Source organism: Thermoascus crustaceus (assembly GCF_041956765.1).
Source record: "Thermoascus crustaceus strain CBS 181.67 unplaced genomic scaffold VTN00scaffold_5, whole genome shotgun sequence".
NCBI classification, from domain to species: domain Eukaryota; kingdom Fungi; phylum Ascomycota; class Eurotiomycetes; order Eurotiales; family Thermoascaceae; genus Thermoascus; species Thermoascus crustaceus.
The window spans coordinates 2,341,772-2,367,289 of NW_027192531.1; the positions used below are offsets into that span (position 1 = coordinate 2,341,772).

At 53.7% G+C, this 25,518-nt stretch overlaps 7 protein-coding genes across 7 annotated transcripts; 4 read left to right on the plus strand and 3 right to left on the minus strand.

The window, feature by feature from the left end:
* Positions 1-11: 11 nt before the first annotated feature.
* On the plus strand, positions 12-2,330 carry VTN00DRAFT_8325 (uncharacterized protein; the record flags this gene model as incomplete). Its single annotated transcript, XM_069435167.1, has 4 exons — positions 12-906; positions 963-1,753; positions 1,814-2,113; positions 2,172-2,330. The coding sequence occupies 4 exons, from the start codon at positions 12-14 to the stop codon at positions 2,328-2,330; spliced, it is 2,145 nt and encodes a 714-aa protein (XP_069286591.1).
* A 1,881-nt stretch (positions 2,331-4,211) lies between these two features.
* Positions 4,212-6,065, minus strand: VTN00DRAFT_8326 (uncharacterized protein; the record flags this gene model as incomplete). Its single annotated transcript, XM_069435168.1, has 6 exons — positions 4,212-4,799; positions 4,857-5,282; positions 5,361-5,711; positions 5,779-5,859; positions 5,921-5,990; positions 6,049-6,065. The coding sequence occupies 6 exons, from the start codon at positions 6,063-6,065 to the stop codon at positions 4,212-4,214; spliced, it is 1,533 nt and encodes a 510-aa protein (XP_069286592.1).
* Positions 6,066-8,446: 2,381 nt separating this feature from the next.
* VTN00DRAFT_8327 (uncharacterized protein) lies at positions 8,447-9,968 on the plus strand (the record flags this gene model as incomplete). The annotated part of the gene is made up of 6 exons (XM_069435169.1): positions 8,447-8,577; positions 8,665-8,732; positions 8,796-8,801; positions 8,858-9,075; positions 9,136-9,543; positions 9,600-9,968. 6 exons carry the CDS (start codon positions 8,447-8,449, stop codon positions 9,966-9,968), a joined length of 1,200 nt encoding a protein of 399 aa, XP_069286593.1.
* Positions 9,969-11,776: 1,808 nt separating this feature from the next.
* On the plus strand, positions 11,777-12,985 carry VTN00DRAFT_8328 (uncharacterized protein; the record flags this gene model as incomplete). The annotated part of the gene is made up of 1 exon (XM_069435170.1): positions 11,777-12,985. The coding sequence occupies one exon, from the start codon at positions 11,777-11,779 to the stop codon at positions 12,983-12,985; it is 1,209 nt and encodes a 402-aa protein (XP_069286594.1).
* Positions 12,986-14,421: 1,436 nt separating this feature from the next.
* VTN00DRAFT_8329 (uncharacterized protein) lies at positions 14,422-16,926 on the minus strand (the record flags this gene model as incomplete). Its single annotated transcript, XM_069435171.1, has 3 exons — positions 14,422-16,188; positions 16,240-16,448; positions 16,503-16,926. The coding sequence occupies 3 exons, from the start codon at positions 16,924-16,926 to the stop codon at positions 14,422-14,424; spliced, it is 2,400 nt and encodes a 799-aa protein (XP_069286595.1).
* Positions 16,927-18,223: 1,297 nt separating this feature from the next.
* On the plus strand, positions 18,224-22,327 carry VTN00DRAFT_8330 (uncharacterized protein; the record flags this gene model as incomplete). Its single annotated transcript, XM_069435173.1, has 1 exon — positions 18,224-22,327. The coding sequence occupies one exon, from the start codon at positions 18,224-18,226 to the stop codon at positions 22,325-22,327; it is 4,104 nt and encodes a 1,367-aa protein (XP_069286596.1).
* A 631-nt stretch (positions 22,328-22,958) lies between these two features.
* Positions 22,959-24,989, minus strand: VTN00DRAFT_8331 (uncharacterized protein; the record flags this gene model as incomplete). The annotated part of the gene is made up of 3 exons (XM_069435174.1): positions 22,959-24,607; positions 24,670-24,839; positions 24,898-24,989. The coding sequence occupies 3 exons, from the start codon at positions 24,987-24,989 to the stop codon at positions 22,959-22,961; spliced, it is 1,911 nt and encodes a 636-aa protein (XP_069286597.1).
* Positions 24,990-25,518: the final 529 nt, after the last annotated feature.

Sequence of the window (25,518 nt, forward strand, 5' to 3'; positions counted from 1 at the left end):
GGAATCCTGTCATGATACGATTGCCACCAACCAGTATCCAGCTGTCTGAAAGCGATGTCCATTACCATCTCCAGCGGGTTATGCTGCGCCACGCCCTCGTTGCTGACTTCGAGAAGCTCGAGCTAGATTACTCTTACGAGGACGAGGATGGAAAAAGGCATCTGGATTCCCCCAACTCTCTCCAGGAATCCTGCTCGTCTTCTGTTGTGCTGGACTCGGGCTCGGATATCATCGCGGAGGCCGCATCCATCCGCGGAAGGTCGTACATAGGCTGTAGATATAAGACCTCTCACTGGGATGGTACTCCGCAGCCAGAGGCAGGCTCTTCCAGCAGCATGCCGCAGCTAGATGGGGCGTCCTTCATCGCTAGCTCTGATCTTAACGTCGAGAATGTTTTTGACGCCATGCTGGCCTCTCCTCACCACTCTTATAGCCGGCTCTATTCGACTGATCAAACACCTACGACCCATTTTCAATCCTTGATAAGAGGTCGAGGAGCTGCTGGGAGGAAGGGGTATGGAAGCTGTGCCTCTGAGGAACGAAATTATTCTCCAGATCCATTGGTCCGTTTGTCACCTGTTGACGCCGACCATCTTTCGTTTTCTGATCCAGCAGTTGGCTCTTTTGATCTTGAGCGTCCATGTTCCTTCAAGATCAGAAGGAAGTCTCAAAAATTGACAGCCATGTGTTCCAAGTATATGCTCGATTTGCAGGTTTCCCAGGACAAACAAGGTGCATCCCTAGTGCAACTGCCTCCACGGACACCTTTGTATCAGCATGCTGTTGTTCGTAAGGGCTCAATGCTCAGATTCGCTCAGAGTGCTTCCTTTGATTCCTCTGATATTACTTCAGTCTGTGAAGCGGACGTCAGGGGTTTGCCAACAGAGGGTGTGAAGAACAGCTGCGGTATATTTGCTGCTCATCAATAATCTGATTGTGAATTTGCTGATGAAATTGCTCAGATGGCGTGTTTGATATTCACAGAGAAGAACATGAACAGGTGAATGCCCTTAACATGGCAAAAGCCTCCTTGTTATATGCATCGTCTCGGCGACAGCCATCCTTGCCCGCGTATCTGCCATCAGGCTACAATCCAAACACCAGGTACTTTTCTCTGTCAACAAACAAGACTTGTTCTTCTGAAGTCTTGAGGAGAAGCTTCTCCTGGCTCCGATCCCCTGACCTGCAATTAAGCCTGGAAACGCGTCTCGCCATGCTTGACCTCTCTTTGCCTCGAACATCTTTCTCGGTATCCTATTTTCCAACTGCATACGAGAGGACGAGGATTGGCAAGAGTCCAAAGACAGAAGATAAGAAGGACATCGTTGGTGAGCTAACAGTGTCTACGAACGGTTCAGACCCCGATCTTGGTTATCCGGCCGGAGAGCTGAATCTAGGATTAACTGCATCGATTGTCACGAGCGGTCCTCAGATCTACGACTCTTCGAGTTCAAGTGATTCTGAAGTTGCAGAGCCATTCCATAAGTCAGACACGCCCAGAGTTGACGTTGCTTCCATCCGCCTGTCCCAAATTCCGAGTTACGGAGGCTCTGGCTATGTAACCGACGAAGAAACCGCTTCGACTGTGCTTGCGATTACTGACTCAGAAGATTCAAATAACGAAGGCAATGTGATGAGATTCACAGGACCCCGTCGTTCTAGGCCAGTCTCAATTAGCTCCACTCCGACGCGCCATAGTCGCCACTCTCATGAAACACAGAATTACGATGACGCTCTTCTTGGGTTTGATCAGGTTGGTGTAATCATCAAAACATGATCTCTTATCTTTTTATTCTGATATTGATAGCCATAGGCACCTATTCCAATGGCTCGCATTGAGATTGTTCCAGAGACCCGGGTTGCCTATACCGTCTTCCCTGGTTGGGAGCACGAAGCCCACAGTCAAGTTCACAGACGGCTTATTCAGGGAAACCGACTGATAGATTCATCTCCCGCGGCACCTATCTCAAGGGAACGACGTAGAAGGATGAGCTTTCCAGGGACTGCTACTCTAGACAGACCCAGGTCAGCAGTCCCTAGTCTCGGGAATGCAACGGAGCCATCGAATATGGATAGGAGTGCACATAACGGTCTATCCTTCAGACCAGATATTGTATGTTCAACTCCCCACGTGTATCCGATCGGCCGTGTTAATTCAAACTCCCATGTAGGACCGAAATGTATTTCAACGCGTGTTACGGGAATCGATCGCTTTTCAGAGACGATTCAGGGCTCTTGTTGCGAGACTCGATAATGAGGATGATGGGCCTGAAGATTTTGGCCTAGCAGAAGTTAGAAGCAGGCCGATGGGCGATTGGTATCGACGTTGAGCGATGGCTACTGTAGTTTGCCAAGGTTTTTAGGAGTTCTGAGGTCGGTTTTGAAGGGAGGGCTGATACCCAATGTATCACAGTTTCGGCGTGGGTTTCTTTGGTGTTGATTTCTATGAATTCATCGGACGAACGGACTTGCGAGCTGGCAGCAATCCGCGTACCCCTTTGTTGTTGCACCCATCCGCGTGTTTTCTTTTTGGCTGCATATGTTACAGGTATGTTTACTTGATGAGTTGTCTTATTCGATGAACACGCCAGGCTCTACGGTGTATTAGCATTATCAATTGACGTCAATACCCAATTGACAGTCGAAAAATACTCAATCAATCCGAATTGACGTGTTTGCTCTTATTCTGCCTGCATCTATGTTTAGTATTTATTTTGCCTGTCCAGTCTGGAAATCCGATACGCCATGTCGCACTGTGTCATGACTGCGATGATACTATTATTATCGGGTACCTGCAAGGCCGCCCGTAAAGAATATTTTCCCGATAGGGAAATTATCGTATCATGACGCGTACCCTTGCCACCTTACCTACTAGTATTCACAGCCATCTGATGCGCGTGAATCTTTCCCTATGTCTAAAATGAAAAGCTATTTTATGTGTATTCGTCCTCCAGGAAATAGTGTTGAAGTTTTAATTGGGTTTAATTTTGATTTTGTTGGTGTGACGTAAGTTGAAGTGCTCACTAGTTATTGATTGGTTTGGTTTATATATGTATCTCTCCTTCTTGCCGCCGGGACTTGGATTTTCTGAATTCTGAGCTTCCACAACAGTAATGTCATAAAAATTTTAGTATGGGAATATTTTCATTTTCTCTGTAATAGTTAGTTCCAAAGCTATATATTTTTGTTTCTTAAATCCATTGCATATCGTAAGACGGACACCACATTTTCAGGTTCAGCTTCGTTAGTACATTAACTACTGTAGCTTGGCGCACTGTTCGTGCCTCCAGTCCAGCCTGCCTCCCGACCCCTCATATGTACTGTAGACCTGGATCTGCGCCCACGTGTTACCGTTGGGTACGCAGTTTGGTTAGGTAGGTACTAGGTACCTAAGTTAGAGACTTCCTGCTGTAGGAATACTAAGGACTTCCCGCCGACTTCGTGGGAGTAGAGCGGGAGGAAGGCTAGGTAGGAGCCCGCCCCTCCATTTGAATTTGAATTTGAATAAGTTGTCCCTCGGGTCTTTGTTAGGATTAATTGGAAGTGAAATTCTGTAGGTAGTTAAGGTTAATAATAACAGGATCTCGATTTTCTATTGTTTTTGTTTTGGGAGATGTATGGATTTCGGTTGTGTTTTTGTTTGTCTGCTTTTTTTTGACTGATTGTTTGCACATAAGCGGGCGGATAAGCCGTGACAGAGAAGTACTGATTTCGGTTCAAATCAATTAATTTCCCCCTTTTTTTATCTTGCCTGTCCGATCATCGCACATAGTTTGGAATCTCAACGCTGAAATAATGGAAGCAGAAACTAAGCCTCGAAAAGAAAATCACCCGTAGGCTTCTTTCTCTAGAATAGCTAATAAAAGTTATTTCTAAGGGTATGTAATGTAAGTCGGGCTCTATTGCTTTATCGATAATAAATTGGTGTTATGGGGAGTTGTTTAAGAGAACAAAATAGAAGAGTAAAAGGGGGGAAAAGTGGAAGAAAAAAAAGGTATCTAGAAAGGTACAATAAAACGTCCCCACGACATGTGTAAAAAAGGTCTTCCATAGGTTTTGTTTATTTTCTCCCCATCTCATTTCCATTTATTTCGTTCGCAACGCCCTTTGTATAGGTAGTTAGGTTTCTTTTACGTCGTTGTAAACGTTGAAAAAAAAAACGTCCCGGCGTTCGTGTAAGCGTGCGTGCGTGGTAAATTTGTTTGACACATTTACTGCGCGTGCTTCTTGGCAAAGACCTGAGCACCGTCGACCAGACGACGCTCGGTGTTCTGCCTGCCGTTGACGAAGTCGGGGTAGTTGAGGGTGAGCTCGACGGCGCCGTTGACGATGTTGTCGACGGCCTCGACACCCAGCATGAACGAGTGGTCCTGGTTGCCGACCTCGTAGCGCCAGCTGCCGAAGCGGCCACGGGACCAGATGTCCTTCTGCTGCAGCTTGGGGAGGATCTTGGCCAGAGCACCCTCACGCTCCAGAGAGGGAGTCGGGTAGCCGTGGTCGAAGCGGCGGTGGTAGGTGGAGACGATCTCGTCGCCGGGCTTGAGCATCTCGGTGTTGACGAGACCCTGGATAGCCTCGGCCAGGATGGTCTCCTGATTCACGGGCTTCATCGAGGACTCGGAGACCTCAAGCATGATGGACCAGTAGGGGCCCTCCTTGGGCTCGGTGTCCGCGGGCTTGGAGCCGTCGGCCAGCTGCAGAGTGGGCAGCTTCTTGGAGGCGTCGGGCTGGTTGTAGGGGGAGTAGTTGGAGAAGATGGTGGCACGGTAGAAGGGGCAGTTGTCCTCGGGGAAGTAGAGCTGTCGCATTATTAGGACCTGTTAAGACTTCAAAACCCGTCGGCGAATAAAACTTACCCAGCACTTGTCTCCGATGCGCTCGGGGCGAGAGCCACGGATACCGACACCGATGACGTGGGTGGAGGAGTAGAAGAGCTCCTTGCTGGCATCGATCAGCTCCTGGTCACCGATCTGCTCAGCTAGGAAGTCCACGGCCATGGTGGAGACCAGCTTGTCGTAGCCGACGGTGGTGCCGTCCGCCAGCGTGACGACCTTGGTGTTTGGGTTGACCTTGACGACCCTGCCCTTCTCACCGAAGCGGGTCTTCTCCTTGGGCAGGGTGTTGGCAACAGCAATCCAGATGCCACCAGTGCCTCCGCGTGCGGGGAAACGGAAGGTAGCGTTAGGACCCCAGTTTCCGGCGGTCTTCTGGAGGATGACGTTGGTGGTAACGGCCTTCAGGTTGGGAGCAGCGACACGCTCACCCAGCCAGGCACATTGCATCTGATTTCCAGGATCCCAGTCAGCGACACCCATTCCGCGGGGATCGTTTGAGGGGAGCTGTTCGACGGGTCAACGCACCTTGGTCGTTGGAACAGCCCAGACCTTGAAGTTGTATGGTCTCATGAAGAGGTCGGCGATACCAGTACCCATCATGCGGACGATCCACTCGTCGAAGGTCTTGGGCTTGGTGTTGGCGACGCGCGCCTCCAGAGCGGCGTCGATCATGCCATCAATGCACTTGACCTGCTCCTCCTTGGGAAGCATGGAGATGTTGTTCTGGAAGGGGTATGGGACCCATTGGCCCTTGCAACGGACGTAGGAGATACGCTGGTGGCTGTACCAGTCGTCGGCCTTGGGCAGGGCCTCGTCGAGGCAGTCGTCGAAGTACTTGTAGTGGGAGAAGATGACGTGACCACCGACATCGTAGAGCTGTTTTGTTCTGCTGTCAGCGTCCGACGATTCAATCGAATGTATCTCAATGGAAAGGAAAACGTACGAATCCCTCAGGGGTCACATCCGTGGAGGCCAGACCACCGGGAGTCTCGTTGGCGTCAACAATCAACCACGAGGGGCCGTTCTACGAAACAGTTAATTCCTCCACTCATTTTCTTGAGATAAGATAATCAAGACAATCGTACGATCTGGTTCAAGCGCTTAGCAGCACCCAATCCAGTTGGGCCTGCACCGATGACGAGGACGTCGACGTTGCTAAGGACACATGTTGTCAGTTGTCAGTCCTAAGGCACTCAGGCCAGCTGTCACTTACATGTCTGGCTTAGCCATCCTGCCTTGTAGGATATCCTGAAAGCTAGGGACGCGGCTCAGGGTTTTGCGAGCGATGTTCAGCATGAAAAAGGGAGCGTGGAGGGCAGGGCGCAGGCTTAAAGAGAGGTGAGGTGGTGAGAATGAGGCGAAAAGGGACCGTGTTCGAAGGTATCTCGAAGCTTGCGACGCTGTGGGGAGGTGGTGCTTGTTTCAAGTTTGACCGCACCGTGCGGCGTGCGCTATGGGCAGCGGAGAAGGCCTTTGGACCAGGGAAAGGGGCTGCGTTAAAAGCGTTAAAGGGCCGGCCAAGAAAGGCGAGCCCACGTAGCCCGAACCAGTGGCTGACAGAGGGACAACGCTGTCCAGCTACACCGCACTGGGGATTCTAGCTTCTACAGAGATTCTTCATTTCGCTCCTGGTTGGTCCCAGACGGCGGTTTATCGCCCGGGGACTTATCGCAGCGTCGAAGCGAAGCTCACGCAAGCGGCTTGGCATCAACTCCATGCATCTGCATCTTAGCGGTTTACGGGGCGACAAGACCCTATCACGGCCCCTGTTGCGCAGAAATCCCCTTGGTGACGACGGACGACCAACGTGCCTTTTTGCCACGAGGATGTTACGGGCTTCCCGATGGAGCATATCAACAAGGACCGATCTATCGATCTCCCGGGATATCCACCTGGTTAAGGGTAAGGGTCGGGCCCACCGGCTGGCCATCCTATCAAAAAAAAGGGGAAGAGGCAGATCGTCCCGGGAAGGACAACTGTAAATCCGCAGTTTGAGTGCTCTGTCCTGGCTCGAGAGGTGGCACAGCAAATCGCTGCGCGTCTTGTTGCTTCTTCACATCGCCGTTGGACTTGATCTGTCGATTCCGCTCCAATCAAGGGGAGATGTGAGACGTACTTCCGTCCTTCGTTTCAGACGGCCTGCTCTCTGCATCCATTTTGTGACGTCTACGGCGCAGGATTCTTGAACGAGTCGAAATGATTCCCAGATCGAACAGGACACATTCCGTCACGGGCCCGCGAAGGGACCAAGGACGACGCGACTCCACTCTGTAGCTCCATCAGTCAACTCTAGCTACATCGAGAGAGGCAGTGGGTCCTGGTCCCTGAATCCCTAGAGCGCGAACCAGGGCGATGGATGTCAAGCTGCGCAAGCTACGGTCCAAGATCGCCGCATTCCCCACCGGCAAGGGACGATATCACCGTCTGGGAAAGTGACCGCTGAACACAGACAAATTGGTTTCTTGGCAGCTTGCGTAATGCGCACCGCGCAGTATTTGGATCTGCGCAGGATACTGCAGAAGACAAAATTTGAGAGGTGCGGACCGCCAGCACAGCCTGCTTGTTGCCTTCGGGAGGTCGGGAGATCGATGGGGGATCGTCTACACAGCTGGGAGGATGCGGCCGCGTCAGGCTCTGGCCACTTGATCATCTCCCCAGCTGGCCTGGGAACACAAGGAACACAGCAGATGACACGAGATCTAAACGCAGATAGCTGCTATCGGACGAGCTGACGGATAAGGGCTTGGATCGTTGTCCGGCGGCTGTCTCAGACTTGTGCGTCGAGATAGTGCGTCGGAATTGACAGCTGGTGGGCGCTAAGGGGACGTCCATGCAGCTTCATGCCAGTCATCTTGCGATCTTGCCATCCAGCGCGGTGTGGTTAGCTATAGCAGCACAACCATAACACACAGCAAGTCAACGCAGTAGAATAATAGCCCCACGGGAAATGCCACGGACTGAAAGCTTTCTGCTCTGTATTTCTCTCGAGGCACCCGAGGGACGTCCGAGAGGTGAAGCAGAAAAGTCCAGGTGTCCACAAGCCCACGGCTCACCGCACTCCACCGTGGCACCGTCGAGCCGTGGTCAAGCCTGCCCTCGAACCCGCATGTCGTAGCCGCTCGCCGCGTTTCAAAGCTGCTCTCATTCCGACCTGGCCCCTCCTCCCCCCTTTTGCTCCATACGAGTCCTCCCGTACTTCTAACCCGCCCTCCGTTTCCGGTCGACGACCTCTGCGAACGACACACCCTATCCCAGGCACAGGTCTCGTTCTCTGGCGACTCTCTCCCTGCCCTGGTTCCTCTACGTAACCTTTTTCTGCGGCTCCCAGCATCTCCGCCCTCGACGAGCTCCACCCATTCCATCCATCCCTTGGATAAATAATAGTATACTCTTCCATGCCTCTGCGTGTGTGAGCCCTATTCGGAAATTTCTTCTTTTCTTCTTCTTCTCCAGCCCACTCCACTCGTTCGCTCCTTCGCCTCTTTTTTCTTCTCTTCTTCAAACATCTTTTCCCCGTGGCCTCCGCAGCTTTTGGCCAGAGCAGCCTCCTACGGCCGCGACCTTTCGATTTTCAACGCTTCATCTCCGACCAGACTCGCGCGTACACCACTATGAGCTCCGAAGGTGATAAGGCCCGGACGTCGGGCGAGGCATCCCGCGAGCCGACGCTTCCCACCGTCAACCCGGCTGTCGAGAAGCCGGAGCCGCAGAAGCCTGCGCTGCACCCGGCCTTCTACGTGACGTGAGTTCCAACCCCGCCGCGACGATATTTCACTGGGATACATGGGCGGCTGGATGAATTGAAGATGGGTCGCTGACGGTGTGGCAGTACCTGGATTGCTCTGAGTTCCAGTGTCATTCTCTTCAACAAGCACATCCTCGACTATGCTCACTTCCGTAAGTACACGTTTGGATGGATTTGAGTGACGTGGAGGTATGGGTTTGCTAACAGTTGCATAGGCTTCCGTATGCAGTCCCCAAACAATCTCCCTGATCGTATTCCAGCTCTAACGTCCCCCCAGCGATCATCCTCACAACATGGCACTTGGCATTCGCGACTCTGATGACCCAGATTCTGGCCCGCACCACCACTCTGCTCGATGGTCGTAAGACGGTGAAGATGACCGGCCGTGTCTACCTGCGCGCCATTGTTCCGATCGGTCTATTCTTCAGTCTGAGTTTGATTTGCGGAAATGTGACCTACCTGTATCTGAGTGTCGCTTTCATCCAGATGCTCAAGGTACGTCTCAAGAAGCGGATTCTCCGAGGTTGGAGCGGATATCTGACTCCGGTTTAATAGGCTACTACTCCGGTCGCAGTTCTGTTCGCTACATGGGGTCTGGGAATGGCTCCTGTGAACCTGAAGGTCCTGCTGAACGTTTCCGTCATCGTTGTCGGTGTCATCATCGCCTCGTTCGGTGAGATCAAGTTCGTCTTCATCGGATTCCTGTTCCAGATCGGAGGCATCATCTTCGAGGCCATCAGGCTGGTCATGGTGCAGCGTCTGCTGAGCTCTGCTGAGTTTAAGATGGACCCTCTGGTGTCTCTGTACTACTTCGCCCCCGTCTGCGCTGTGATGAACGGTATCACTTCTCTGTTCCTGGAGGTGCCGAACCTGACTATGGACCACATCTACAACGTTGGCATCCTTACCCTCATTGCTAACGCCATGGTTGCGTTCTTGCTGAACGTCTCCGTCGTTTTCCTGGTAAGTAGCATTCATGATCATTTGCAACCGTTTCGGATGCTGATAATCCATTGCAGATCGGCAAGACGTCCTCTCTGGTCATGACTCTCTGCGGTGTCCTCAAGGATATCCTCCTGGTCGTGGCCTCGATGGCCATCTGGCACACTCCTGTCACCATGACCCAGTTTTTCGGTTACTCGATCGCGCTGACTGGACTTGTCTACTACAAGCTTGGTGCGGACAAGATTAGGGAGTACGCCGGTCAGGCCAACCGCTCGTGGGCTGAGTACGGTGCTAAGCACCCGGCCCAGCGCAAGGGCATCGTCATCGGCGCTGTCGTCCTGGTGTTCTTCCTGCTCATCGGCTCGATGGCCCCCAGCTACGCGCCCGAGTCTGTCGACAGGGTGAAGGGCTACCTCGGTGGCGCGTCCGCTGGCAACGCCTAAATTCATACTGTCTGAAGTATATGACCTGGAAACCCCGCCGGTCCCTTTGGAGCCAATGGGGACTACTTCTGTTTGCTAACAGTCTCCGAGACTGGACAAGCAACGGGAGGGTCGGGTCAGGAGGGGTTGCCTTGCATCCGCAGGGTGACGAGAAGCAGGCATATGGAAACTTCTTTTTTTTCCCCCTTCTACTTAATATTTCCTTTTTGTCTACCGTTCTTACGGGTTTAGTTTGGCCGTGGAGGCCGGCGCAACGATGACATTGACTTGAAGAGGCAGTACATGTGGCATGGGAGGGAAACGGATTCCGTCTTTTGTTTCTGTTGAGATTGTGACCTGGCACGGCCGGAAGCCGCTGGGAATGCAGCCAGTGTCGCGGGGAAAGGAGTTCATGCGTTGCTTTTCTCTACGTGGCCTTTACAGCCTGTCCGCTCGCTCCAAGCAGCCTGCCTCCCCCGATTACATTCTCGACGCATACACTTGTGCCCATATTTCTTTTACCCGCCATCCAACGAAACATCTACTTTTGACATGTTAGACTAGAACGCGCACCATGGGTGTGGTTATTTGAGAATGTTCCGAATAGAATGTTTAATGCTTAAGGCGATCGTCATCATCCTGTCATGCGGTGCGTATGAGAGAGCTTATCTGCCGAGCCAAGCGGACTCGGGGCCAACTTTCTGCAGGCGTTCCTTGATGCCTGGCCAGGCAACCAGGGCATTCACAGCCCCGGCAACCGGTGATTTTCGCAGAGCGTGACAGAAGGCTGAGGTCGGCCGCGCCGCTCCAGCCAGTCAGCGTGCGTCTCGAAGGGCCCAACTCCGCAAGGCGTGCCGGCGCACAGGCGCCACCCGGAAACCGGCCTGCGCCCTGTCCAGTGAGCGGCCGGAAGGGCGTTGTGGCCCCAGAACGCCTTGCCGCAGGCTGCCTCAAGCGAGCAAATCAGACGACGCACAGGCGGGCCGGGTGTCACGCCGTCCCGCACGTCCCGCGGTTGGCCGGAGGGCCGACAACCCGTCTGGGCCTAGCGCAGCTGCGGCTTCGGTTGCCGGGCAGCAGGTCCTGCCTGTCACGGGGTCGTCCGGTATGGTAAATTTTGGCCTGTTGAGCCAGGATTTGGGGGGTGAGACAGACGTATGAGACGGTACGGTATGGTCAGTACGGACAGCCGGGGTGGCTGGCCCATCAGCGGGCTTGGGCGGGCGTCTGGCGCCGTATGAACGCGTATTACGGGCGTCACGGCTCCACGGCGCGGTGCGTCGGCCAGTAGGGCGCGCCCAGGTCCGGCGCCTCTGCTGCTCTCCGCATCGCAGGGCATCGCAGAGTCCATCCGCATCCGTCGCCAGACCCTCTCGTCAGCCTCTCGTCTGCTCTTCCCTTTTCCTTTCCACCCAGGAAAACCCTCTCTCTGGCCCTTCTTCCTCCCTGCGCCCCATTTTCTTTCTTCCCTTTTTTCCTTTTCTTCCGCTCCCTCTTCTCTCTCTTCTTATCCTTACAATCCTCCTCTCCTTTTCTCACGTCCTGCCATTACTACCCTATCCCCGGAGGATATTATCTCGCGCCTCACATCTTCCCTCGTGACTGCTGCTCCTTCCATCTCCTCTCGCTTGACACTGCCGGTCCTCTCTCGTATGGGTCTTGGCTTCCCATCTCAGGCCATCATCTCGTCTGACCACAGAGCTGTTGCGGTCTTGGTGGTTTATAAGGTTGCTATAGCTCGTTGTGTCTAGCTCACCTTTTTTCTTTTTAGAAACAGATCCTTCCATCGTCTCCCACACGTCGAAGACATCATCACCGTCGCCGCCACAATGGGTCCAATGCTCTTCAATCCGGTCTCGGACGGTCCCGCGATGGTCCTTTCTCCTCCCCAGGACCATGCTTTCGTTCAATTCCCTTCCCAGTCCATGCGTGGCACTGCCTCCGGGGGTCTTCAGCCCTATGGCAACGATCGTAGTCCACACGCTGTGAACGGGGCGCACCCAAGCTCGTCCAAGTTTGGCGCCAACCATTCCTCGTGGAAGTCTTCCTCCATGTGCGCGAGCGCGTCGCGCAAGAGATCCCGCGATGAGGCTGCCTTTGATGACGCCAATGGCGAGCAGTCCTACGGCTCCCTCAACCTTACCCCGACTCCAGCCCCAGCTCCCATCCCTGAGGAGCCGATCTATGGAGAGGGTATGGTGCTTCTCAACCCTCGCACCGGCCTGGCTCTCTCCGCAGAGAGCCAGACGGGCACGTGGTACGAGGAAACCGTCGAACAGAAGGCTGCTGCCGCTCCGGTCTCGTCCAGGTCAAGTGCTCTCCGCGCCGTGGACCCCTCGACTCTGCCCAGCCGCAAGTCACAGCGTCTCGACCCTTCCGCTCCCGGCTTGGATGACATCGCCCTGAACTCGATCCGTCAGAAATTGCAGGCTGGCATCCACGGAGACGACAACCGCCGCGCCCTGAACGACAACTCTTCCATCTCGACCTCCTTCAGGCCGGAAGAGCCCCGGGTCGACGACTTCACGCACATGCTCGGTATCAGCTGGCAGCGGATCGGTAACGACGACGACCTGGCACCTGCGGTGCGCGGCTGGGAGAAGTATATCAACAACCACTACTCGAGGCACCTTCAAGGTGCTCAGATCTTGCTGAAGCACCGAGGCCTGAATGCGTACCTCGTTTCTGCGCGGCCTGTCGGGCCCTCTGGCTTTCAGATGAATGGCGAAGCTTCCGTGTCTTTCTACCTCTTCAGCGATGAGCTTACCGAAGCTCAGCTGGTCGGTTCGAACTGGGACATCACCCTCCAGAACCTTCGGTCATCGCCCATCGCCTTTGAGGGCACTGAAGTGCTCAGGGCCGCGGAGCACACCCCTGAGCGGGCCGTAGAGGACAAGGGCGTCCCCGTCAACAGCGTCGTGGGCAACGGCATTCCCGTCGCGCGAGTCACCCCGGCTGGCGGTGTCGGCACCGGTACCGGGAGCGGTGATTTGAACGGCGACATGGGAATGGGAGTAGGAATGGATATCGACGCGTAAACCCGATCGCGAACCTCGATCGCGACCGTATCAACCGACTTTCTCTTTCCCTTCGTTTATTTTTTTCGGCGCAGTTCGCTCGAGTCTCCTTCGTCTTCTGTCGGAATCCGGATGGACGGCACACTTTCGTAGCTCTCGGGAGTTGTTTTATTTCTCTCCTTTCACTTGTCTTTATATCCTTCACTGGGTCAGGGTTTTATTCTTTTTTTCGTGAGACAGCATCTCACCAGTTAGCTTGTCGTTTGTGGAAGACTGGGTTTGCGCACACGTACTCGGCACTCGTCGCATGCCTTGTTATCATTATTTCACCGCTATCTATTGAGGATAAGAATATCCAAAAGTCAAGATCAGACAGAAAAACAAAAAAGAAATAATGAATCAAGTTAAAAGGAGATGGATTTCGTCCTGCCTATGCTTGTAGAGTGGAACTGTCATCATCCATGATATCCAGCAGATCAGGTTGTAAGGTTGCCAGGTTGACCGCCACGTCGGGCATCCATCCACCCAGCATCCTCGGGTAGCCCCTCCTTTGGACTCGCCGGTGTAGAGTCCTGAGGCTGTAGTGGCTTAGTCATACAAACACGGCCTTGAGCCTCTGCATTTCTGCATTTCTGCACAGCACATATCTGCATCGCCATCTGAACTGCAATATGATGTGACAGGACATCACAAGATGCAGCTGTCCGCATGTATGTACCCCTTACTACTTACTCTACGCAGTGCGTATGGAGTATGGAGTGCATGCATATTACGTACAGCCACAGTCAGTTACCCACCTAGGTAGGATGTAGCCGATCAAATACAGTAGAAATGCAGTCGAGAAGGGAATTCTCACACCTAGTGCTAGTCTGTTCTGTTCGCATTGCATTGCATTGCATTGCATCGCATGGATTGCGTTACATTGCAGCTGAGTCCTAATCGAGTCTATCTCAGACCGGACCTTAAACGGTGTAACACACATAGTACCTAATGGGTGGGACGGTGGAAGGAGGATAGATAGATACCTAGGTAGATAAACTGCTACAAGGTAGCGTCCAGAAAGTCGTGTCGTGGTATCTGACGGATTATCTAGAATGGAGGTATGAACTCTGATCTGTGACGGAATAATAGTGATAACATTTTTTTTTTGATTCGATTCTACCTAACCTCTTTGACGTCGGAGGTCCGGGAGGATGACTGCCTCAACCGGAGGTAATGTATGTACATACGTACGTACAGCACAGCACACGCAAGTGCCATAATAGCGATACTCATCCAGAGCTCGCGCATCCAAACCAATCATCCATCCATCCATCGTGATTTTTTTTTGTTCTATTCCTGAACGACCGAGGAAGCCCACCCGATCACAATCCAATCCAGACCCGTCTACTGTACATAAATCGCCTCTCAACCGTCTGGGTATCTACCTAGGTAGTTGTAGAAGAAAGACAGACCAATCAATCACTCCCATAATCACTCTCATCGTCATAATAATCATGGTACCGTCCCGCAAACGCGGCCTCGATCCCGTCCGGATCGTTGTCTTCCTCTTCCTCCTCCATCTCGTCCTCCTCTTCGTCGTCTTCGTCCGAGTACGCAGACGGGTCGTGGCCCAGTCGAGGTTCCTCCTGTTCCTGCTGGCCTGGGGCGGGACCGAGGACTTCCTCGGTGGGACCCGGGGCGGGGGGTTGGGGTTTTTCTGCTGCTGCTGCTGCTGCTGCTGCGGTTGATGGTGGTGTTGGGAGTGGTTGTTCTGCTGGCTGGGGTTTGGGTTTAGGTGCTGCCGCTGCAGCTGCAGGGACGGCTGGTTTCGCGGTGGTGGTAGGTGTCGCGAGTCTGGACCGTCTTCTCGCCGCTTCTGGCTCAACGCTGGCGCTGCGCCGGGAGACGACACTCTGGCTGCGACTCCTCCGGCTGACACTCTCCGTCTCCGCCTTCGACTTGTCCTCCGCAGCTTCGTCACCGTACAGTGACTCCAACAGCCGGTAATTGATCTTCTTACTGAATCCTCTCTTCTCCAGCATCCGGCGCGTCGCCTCCGCGGGCGTCGTCGCACGCGTGCTTCTACCTTCTTCATCCTCCTCACCTTCGAGATACGTGACGTCGCCCAGGCGGCCCCTGCGGCGTTTGCGAGGCTTGGAAACTATCCCTCCAGGACCCGCGGCCGCTTCTGCCAGGGCCTGCTTGAGCGCCTTCGCCTGCTGCGTCCGCAGGTAGTCCTTGTTCTCGTGGACCCAGATACGCTCCTTGATCTCCACCTCAGCCGGCGAGAGGAGACAGTTGGCGACTTCTGGGTCGGATTCGAACTCCGACGCGTCAATCTCCGCTTCTTCGGAGACGGGCTTCCGGGGCGCTGGGGCTGGGGCTGGGGCTGGGGCCGGAGTTTTGGCGGGAGCGACAGCGCTCTCGACCATGTCGGATCCTTTCGACAGCAACGCTGTCATCTCGTCCTCCAGCGCCTCTTCGGACGCGATCTGGTCGGCAGTCGGTTGTGGTAACGGCGCTCGTTTACGCTTTGGCTTCTCCGCTTGCGCCTGTTCTCCAATCTCGGAGACAACTTCGTTCACAGCGCTCGTTATCGACTGCTTTCGATTGGCTGCATCTGCAGCTGTCAATGCTGGATCGATTGGTGGATCGGGGATAGCAAAGCCATCTGCGTCAACACGCCTCTGGGGCGGTGGCGGCGGTGATGCGGCTGGCGTGGTCGTCTCAGACACATCGCCTTCTATCTCGGCGGCCGTCTCAGGGAGTTTCCTCTTGCGGCCCCTTCCGGGTTTCTTCCCTTCTCTAGCCTGGGTGAAGGAAGGAGGGTCGTGAGCGTTTTCCAGCTGCACCGAGCGGAACTGGTCGACGGTGAGATCTCCGCTCTCCGTTGAGCTGAATTCGTTCAGACGTTGGTTGATGGTGATCTCGGTGACCTTGACGACATAGACGACCTCGCGCACGGTTCGACGGAAGTTGTTCATCCGTGCCGCGAGAATCAAGGCAGCGCCACAGATGCCTGCAGGACGCCTACCAGTAGTCATCCAGTCTCGGTTCATCCGCTGGACGATCCGAACAGCTTCGCTGGCGACCTGCATCATGGAGGAGCCAAACTCAAGCTGTTTGGCGAAACGGTAGATCAAGCTTTCGGGGTCTATGGGATTCATAAGGAAGACGTTGCCTCCTAGCCGTAGCTCGTCTAGCAGCGCTTTGTAGGCCCGACCCAGCTTGAAGACGTTGATCTAGGAAACGGTTAGAGAAGATGCTGTAGATGGTTCAGGATGGAAACTTACCATCAGGACGTCAGCGAAATCGATGAGCATGACAGTATTACCTTCCTGTCGTCGGCAGGCGATGTAGAGACACACCGCGGCCACGGTCTTGGTCCGGCGGCCCTGGATGAAGTTCAATCCCACAGCGAGCTTGAAGACCTGACCTGCAGCCTTCGTTGCGCTCTCGGGGATGTTCAGGGCGCGTGAGAGCTGCTGGATGTATCGATTGCCTGGATGATGTTAGAAGCAAACACCAAGGATAAGCAATTGGGGGGATAGCTTACCATTTTGTTCAGTAATTTCTCGACTTTCCATGCCACCCCGCTGAAAGCCGGGCCCAAAGCTCCGCGTATGGGTCTGGTCCTCTCCGACAAAAGTACCCTGGACGACAGCCGCACCCGACGCGGTTTCGCCAAAGGTGACCTCGGAGACGATGTTCGCCTCGCTGATAACCGTACCACAACCGGAACAGACCTTCTGGCCGTCATCCTCGACAATGTGGGGAGCCGGACAGCCAGGGTTGGGACAAGTAGTAGTCGTAGGATGAGTCGTGGGTTTGGCGGGCTGGGGTCTTGCCTGCGCCTGGGGACGTCTGATAGGGGTGGGATTGGGGTTTTTGAGACTGGCCAGACGTCCCATGGGAGGCGCTCTGGGGCCTGGCCCGCTCCTGGGGGGTGGAGGACGCATACCCGCCCTGGGGGCAGACATGACGTGTCTTTTAAGAGCTAGAAGGAAATCTAGAGAACAGAATAATATTGAGAGACAAGGGTATCAACAGAGAAAGACATCACATCTTCAGCTATCCGGAAATGGCAAAGCACGAGCTGCCGGTGGCGGGGACCTGGACAGACGACCGGACGTCCCCGCGTGGATCAAACAAGGGAAGAATCCAGACCAGCAATCCGGGACGAATACAGGGAGGCGTACCGCAGCAGGAGATAACCGTAACGGGCATATAGATCGGGCGGGATGGAGAACTGACCGATGGAGGAAAGAAAAGCATGGCGGCGGGGGCAAAGCGAGGGCGAAATCTCTGAGCGTGGAGCGTCCGTGGCCCAGTGGGTGGGCGCGCGCCGCGTCACGTGCTCTGTGCCTCGCTCGACGGCGCACGTTCGATCCCCGCTGCATGCATCTTTTTTTCCTTCCAGACGCATGTACGCCCGATTAATTCTCCGCTGTCTGACAGACCATGCTTCTTCCTTATCGGGCCGATGAGGCTGCGCTGTCAAGACCATGTCCATGGTAGTCAGCCATTGGATGCTCTGCTCAGAGATCGTCCACCATGACTAGCCGTTCATCACGGCTAACTTCACTTCAAGCAGGGTCCCAAGAGACCGCTCCATTCAGATGGCAGTGGAGCTTCCTGGATCGACCGCGTTCAGGAACCCCGTGGACTCTCCGGCTTCCGACTCACCACCAGAGCTTCTTAGAGTGGGCCTTTAACGTCATCACCACCGCTATCTTGATCACTGTAACGTCTCTGCTGGCCGCAATTCCAGCGTTCATGCTGCTTTGCTTCTGCATGATGGATCTCCTTCAGTGTTTCTGTCCTTTATTTCGTCCTTTTCTTTTCCCATTGTCGCCTTTAACGGACGGTTCCGTTCGGATATCGTCTCCGCATACCGAGTCGGTTTGAGGCATTTGTGCGTATTTTGTAGGTGAATGGCTCTAGACCACGCACAAACTCCGCATTTTGCACCTGCCTCTTTCCCAAGGATCTCTTTATATAAGGTCCTTTCCTTCCGACCCAGGGGTTCCTTACTCCAGATTTTTCTTCGTAGGCTTTTCTGTTGCGCAGCATTCCAGTCCCGGCTTGACGTTGCCGATCTACACGGTCCCGTCAGGACATTGTCTCCTCCAAACCAGCGCCATTCTTTTCGAGGGCTCTCACCTGTCTTATCATCGCGCTGCATTCTTAAATATCACGCGACGGGGGAGCTGTCAAGTCATTGGACTTGCCCGTCCAACAATCCGCCACTCTCCTCCCGCAGGAATGTCCGGCGCCATGGCGGATAATTCTACCGTACCCCGACCCCCAGCGGTCCATCAGTTGTCCCACAGCTTCCGCCGGTGTTCAGGGGATGGAAGATCCTATATGACAGTCCTCTTGGTCAACAATATCCATTGTTCGTCCTGCGTCACCTACATCAAAGAAGTCCTGTTGGACGTACCCGCCATCGAGAACGTCGACGTCTCCGTCCTGACCCAGGAGGTGCGCGTGCACCATGGACCGATAACTGGGGCTTCAGATTTGGCCATGGTCCTGATCCGTGCTGCCTTTGAGGTCCACAACGCCACGACCTACGACAGCGTAGGATCCACCGTTGCTGATATCGATACGTCTTTCTGGGCTTCTTCTCGCGATTCGAGATTCGATTCCACTTGGAGTCTTGCATCTCCCAGCTCGTCCTCTGCTAGTCCAGAGCAGAGAACCGGGAGTAGGTACCGAGCGATGCATATCCAGAATTGCGACGCTTGTAGGAAGGAGGAACTGGAGAATTCTGCTCTGTTAGACGCCAAAAAGCCTTTGGTCCCAGTTCCCTCGACAGGATCCGAGTATGGGGCCACACAATTTGAGCCGGATTCGTCAAGTTTGATAAGACCAGAAAGTTTGGATTCAAAGTTCTCAGATAGTCGTTCTGTCGAATCGGTGCCAGCAGCACGACATGCTGAGCCCGAGCAGTTCGATGCCCGCATCAGCATTGAGGGAATGACGTGCGCATCATGTGTCAACACTATTACCAACGAAGTGCAATCGCTGGATTATGTGAAGACGATAACCGTCAACCTGTTAACTAACAGCGCGACACTGTCTTTCATTGGTCCGAAAGAAAACATAGACAAGATCATCGGTCACATTGAAGATATCGGCTACGAAGCGTCTCTTGATGAGCTCAATGCGAAATCTCCACCCCCTCCGGAGGAGTTCGATGCACGTATAAGCATCACCGGAATGACTTGTGCTTCCTGTGTCAATACTGTCACCAACGAAGTTCAGCAGTTGGAATGTGTGAAGAGCATTACTGTGAACCTCCTGACAAACAGTGCGACGGTAGTTTACTCCGGTCCAAAGTCGAACATCGACAAGGTCGTCGACCAGATCGAAGACATCGGTTACGAGGCTTCAATTGACGAGGTCAACCCGAGATCGAAGCCTCAACGAGTATCCACTGGATACGTCGCGGAAATCACTATCGGTGGCATGACCTGTGGTTCCTGTGTTGGTACCATCACCAGAGGAGTCAATGAGCTGCCGTTTATCCGGAATACCGCCGTGGACCTCTTATCTAACAGCGCAAAAATCGCATTCGAAGGCAGGGACAACCTCGATAAGATCATAGAGAGGATTGGGGATATGGGATATGATGCCACCGTAACTTCCTACAGCCCTCTTGCTGCAGATGATGACGAGCTTCACGATGCCGTTCCGTCTAGAACGGTCATGATTAGGGTCGAAGGCATGTTCTGCCATCATTGTCCAGAGAAGGTCATCGAGGCTCTGGATACTCTTTCCGATGCATCCTTTGAGATTCAGCGGAGACTGTCTCTCAAAGAACCCATCCTCAAGGTCACTTACACACCCCGCCAACCGTCGATTACAATCCGAACCATACTGGCTACTATCGAACGTGCAAACCCCGCTTTCAAACCTAGCATCTATCATCCACCGTCAATTGAGGATCGGTCGCGTGCGATGCAGACGCACGAGAGACTCCGGCTGCTGTCTCGACTGCTCTTCGTACTAGCTGTGGCGATTCCAACTTTCATTATTGGTATCGTCTTCATGTCACTCGTGTCACCAAAGAACAGAATTCGCATGTACTTGGAAGAGCCAATCTGGGCAGGTAGAGTGTCTCGGATTGAATGGGCGCTCTTCATCATGACCACACCTATCATGTTCTACGGGACAGATGTCTTCCACGTCCGAGCTGTGAAGGAGATCCGCGCTTTGTGGCGACCAGGAAGCAGGGTACCAATCTTACGCAGGTTTTATCGTTTTGGCAGTATGAATCTTCTGATCTCTGCCGGAACCATGGTCGCCTACATCGCATCTCTAGCCGTCCTGATACTCGATGCAGTGGCGAAGACGCCGTCGAGCGCGCGTACCTCGACGTATTTCGATTCTGTTGTCTTCCTCACCTTGTTCATACTCGCTGGCCGGTTCTTGGAAGCCTACAGTAAGGCAAAAACTGGAGATGCTGTGGCGTCCCTGGGGAAGTTGAGGCCGTCGGAGGCATCGCTGGTCGTGGACCCGGCTGCCGGAATTCAATCCGGATCTGAGGGCTCTGCTGGTGGCAGCATTCAGAGGATCAGTGTTGATCTTTTGGAAGTCGGCGACACCGTCCATATAGCCCATGGTGCTTCCCCTCCGGCAGATGGTCTTGTTGTAGGAAATGGCTCCTACCAGTTTGACGAAAGCTCATTGACTGGAGAGTCGAAGCCTGTGAAGAAGTCTGCTGGGGATAAGGTCTATACCGGCTCGGTCAATGTTGGCCAACCTGTATCCATTGCGATCTCCGAACTGGCTGGCTCTTCAATGCTGGACCAAATTGTCGCGGTCGTACGAGAGGGTCAGGCTAAGCGTGCTCCTCTGGAAAGATTTGCCGACCTCCTCACTGGCTACTTTGTGCCAGTCATCACTCTCATAGCGATCCTCACCTTTGTCCTCTGGATTACTCTTGGAGAAACCGGAGTTCTTCCTGCCGATTATCTCGATGTTGCTCAAGGTGGATGGACCTTCTGGAGCTTGGAATTTGCTGTTGCAGTGTTTGTTGTAGCCTGTCCTTGCGGTTTGGCTCTCGCTGCTCCGACTGCCCTTTTCGTCGGCGGTGGACTAGCTGCGAAGCATGGTATCCTTGTCAAGGGCGGTGGTGAAGCTTTTCAGGAAGCAAGCCGTCTCGACGCCATTGTCTTTGACAAAACCGGTACTTTGACCGAAGGTGACAGCCTGAAGGTCTCTGACCACGAAATCCTTGTGCACGATTCGGAGCTCCAGCATGTTGCTTGGACTCTGGCACGCGAACTGGAGGAGAGCAGCAATCATCCGATCGCTAGAGCGATTTCAGAATTCTGTCGTGCTAAGGCGGCACCCATTTCGGTCCTCTCGTCTGACATCCATGAGATCTCTGGCCAAGGAATGAAGGGGACTTTTACCCTTTCGATTGATGGCTCCGATAGAGATCAGAAAGGGACGCAGGTCAAGTATGAAGCGGCAATCGGCAACGAGCGTCTTCTGCAGTCGCTTGCCTCCTCTGATGCGGACACGTATTACCTATCGAATTTGCTCTCGCGATATCAGTCTGGCGGCAGGTCTACTGCTATTCTGTCTGTCCGAAAGGTCTCAGATGCATCCCCGGAAGCATCTCGCTTCGAACCCGCCATAATCTTTGCGACTTCTGACCCAATTCGCGCCGAAGCTGTAGATGTCATCTCCCAGCTCCAAAAGCGCCATGTCAGCGTCTTCATGTGCACTGGTGACAACCAGACCACCGCTCACGCGGTTGCTGCGGTCTTGGGCATCCCGCGTTCCAACGTCATGGCCAATGTCTTGCCGAACCAAAAAGCAGAATTCATCCGCAAGGTCCAGGAGAGATCTGAGGAACTCGACGATCCTGAGCTTCAAGCACAACTGAGTAGCAAAGACAAGAAGTCCAAGCGACGGATCGTTGCCTTTGTCGGTGATGGAACGAACGACTCGCCCGCCCTCGCAGCCGCAGACGTCAGCATCGCCATGGCCTCCGGCTCCGATGTGGCCATCAACGCGGCCAGTTTCATCCTCCTCAACTCAGATCTGACCACCATCCTCGAACTCGTCACCCTCAGCCGTCGCGTCTTCCGCCGCGTCAAGATGAACTTCTTCTGGGCTGGAGTGTACAATATCTGTCTCGTACCCATCGCGGCAGGCGTGCTGTACCCGATTGTCTCAGGCAAGAAGCACATCATGGTCGGAGACGAGATTGTCACGGTCGACAAGCACTGGCGGCTGAGCCCCGTGTGGGCCGCGCTGGCGATGGCTCTGAGCAGTGTCTCTGTCGTGAGCAGCAGTTTGGCTCTGAGGATCGATTGGAGGGATATCAAGAACTTCTTCGGGAAGAAGAGAAGCGCATAATCAGTCGTTCTGGACAATGCCCACTGCTGAGTGGTTTTATCTGAACTCCTTTTGTGTTTAATTTCTAATTTGTACTCTACCCCTCATGTTCAAACCTTACTCTTGGAAAGGAAAGCAAAGGAAAGGAAAGCAAATGCACCCGCTACATATGCTCCTTACGTACACGAGATGGTTTACCTTCCCTGGATATGATACCCGTTCATGTTTCTTGTTCTACACTTGGAAAACATGAATACTGATAATGTGTTCTTTTATATCTGTCTGCTGTTATCCTCGTGTGCTGCTATGTTCCATTCTCCCCGTGTCTAAGTCTCTTACTACCTGCTTAGTGATGTGTATGCAGTAACGTATCTAGGCAATAATTGGTATCGGCACGCAGTTGAGAAAAAATGATTAATTTTACAAACTGTAATGGGTTCACGATTCTTAATCAACTGTATGATATATCATTTCGCTCATCCCGTAAACCGCCAGTCTAGTCCAGTGAGATGGGTGACTTCATAGTATAGTACACCTTAGTAGTTCCATCTAGTACAAAATATAATAGCACCTACAAATACAGTCCCAGAAGTAGAAGAGAAAAATGACCGAAAACCGTCTCCGCCTGGCTATGTATCATTTATTATTCTTATCATCCCGCCTCCCCCCAAACCTCCGCAATCCTCCTACTCAGCGTCTTCGCGACCTTCTTCCTCCCGATTAGATCCTTCATCTTCTCCGACACCATCACCTCCTTCCTCTCTTTACCATCACCCAGTGCTTCAAACGCCTCGACAAACTCCCGCGGCGTGCGCCATCGCCGCTGGATCTCGAGCGCCTTGTCCCCCGTCACGCCGCGCGTGCACATGAGCATCTTGAGGAACACGTCCCGGAGGGAGAGCACGTCGGATTTGGAGGTCATGGCGGAGAAGGTCGGGAAGGTGACGGCATAGGTGGTGGTAGGGTCCGTGGCGCGGAGGTGGGAGAGGAGGGAGAGGTAGGAGGGGGAGGAGGAGAGGGAGGGGTGGGTGCTTGGGATCAGGGCCACTTTATGCGCTGGATCTGGTGTCGTAGAGGAAGACTCGTACATGCTCCGCAGAAGAAACGTCATCCTTGCCAGGTACCGGATCGTATCGTCCAGATTCCGCGTCTTCTTGACAAAATACCCGTTGACGACCTGCGTCGATGCGATCGCCGACGCCACCATCTCTTGATACTTCATCCCGCCGTTGGGATTACTCGGGTCCATCCCGTGCGAGACGTTGAACTCCTCGATCAGATACACCACGTTCTTCATCCCCGACCGGCGCAGACGGAACTTTTGCTCGTGGAACCGTCCGTCTTTGATCGAGCCGATCAGGTCGTCAAGGCGTTTTCGCTCGACGATCCAGTCGAGCATGACTTCGTCGTTTCCACTTTCGCCCGCTGTTGCGGCTGCGTCTTCGCCGCAGTGCCGCGAGAGGAAGGTCGGGTCGTGGCATTTCGCGACCCACATCGCGTCACCGAGTTCGAGGGCGCGGACCTGCGGCGTGATGCCCTTTTTGATCAGTTCGTTGGAGATGTAGTCCCTGTCGGTGGAGGTGCGGACTTCGCGCGTGTCGAGGACGAGTTGGACGCTGAAGCTGCCGGGGGGGAGTGGGATGGGTTTGATGGTTGTGGTGGGATCGGTGGAGGGGGGTCTTCCATTGCCATGTGGAGGGCGAGCAGAGTCTCGATCTTGACGAGCTGGTCTCTCTGTGGTTGTTGAAGGGGTAGGACCTGGAGGAGGTGGGTCGGATCCCAGACGTACAACATCGTCATCATCGTTGTCGTTTTCTCGGGGATGAGAGCTCCCCGCTCTGACTGGAAGGCTTCCTGCTCGACCACCACGACTGGAATCTTCCGGCACAGTTTTATTTTTATTATTATTCAGCGACGACGACGACGACCCCGTCGCAAAGTTCCTGATCCTCTTCGCCACCTCCCACCCTTCCTCCGTCAGAAGATACTTCCGGAGCGGCCGTCCATGCTCGTAGACCAGGTCCTTCTGGATGAGAGTCTTCATCGAGTTCCAGGCCGTATAGAACTTGGTAGGATCCGGCGGAGCCGTAAAAGACGAGTCGCAATGCGGCTGCGCGAGCTCGATCAACTGGGCCTTGGTCAGGCCCTGAGACGAGTTCTCGTCTAGAGTTGAGAGGCCCAGTAGCAGCGCGTACGGACCGGACCGTAGGGCCGGAACGTATGGTCTTGCTTTCTTGGGTTTCTTGGCTGGCTGGTTGTCGTTTTCCGGTAGAGCGTCCCCGGATGTTCGTTTCTTTGAGGCTATATCATATCGTTAGAACTTGCTTTCACAGGACATACAAGAATGTTAAAAGGGTACATACCCTTATGAGGAGGCTCCGGCATCGGAAGCCCATTCTCCTCACAGTACGCCTTCAACTTCTCCGTGAGACGATCGCATAGTTTTGGTCCAAGTCCGTTTAGCTGCTGCGCCTCGGATGGATGGTTGAATACCAGCGGACAAGCCTTCATTGAATCGTAGGCCTTCTTGTACCTAAACAAATGTTAGTAAATCAGTTTAAAAAAATGAGACAAAACATCAGAAAACATACACGGTGACACCTTTCGAATTGCGTTCTCGTGCCTGGTCCAGCCATTCCTTGATCCACCCCAGCAGTAGGGGGTTTGCGCAGGTGTCGGTCATGATGTTCAAAGTCGTTGAGTTACTCGGAAATTTAGTCGCTAGTAGGTTTCATTATCATTTCAGAGAAATATTCATCAGCTACGTAGATCTGGCTCAAGCCAGCCATAGACGTTGACTATCAACAAACAGCGCGGCTCTCCCCGGCGATGGTGAGATTAAACGCCACAATCGCCACAGACGCGTCCGGCGCGCCGCATCTCGTATCGCACGTGACTTGTGGTTATCGATAACGACTGATGCCTTCGGTGGTCCTTTGACAGTAACTGATAATGACAAGAACTCATGTTCGAACAGACGGAGAATCTTCTGGAGTGAGATGTCCACGCCGGTTTTCTTCCTGGGACCATGTCAATGGCAGCAGCTGTCGGATCCACAATGGCAATCGCAGATCAGGGAAGATTTGCTCTCGATCTTGGATGTCAAGCTGAGATAGGATGACGTCGACTACTCCCCACCTCGACAGGGAACGTTGACACAGTCATGGGGGATATAATACGGAGCACACCGGGTCCACTACAATACGAGATCA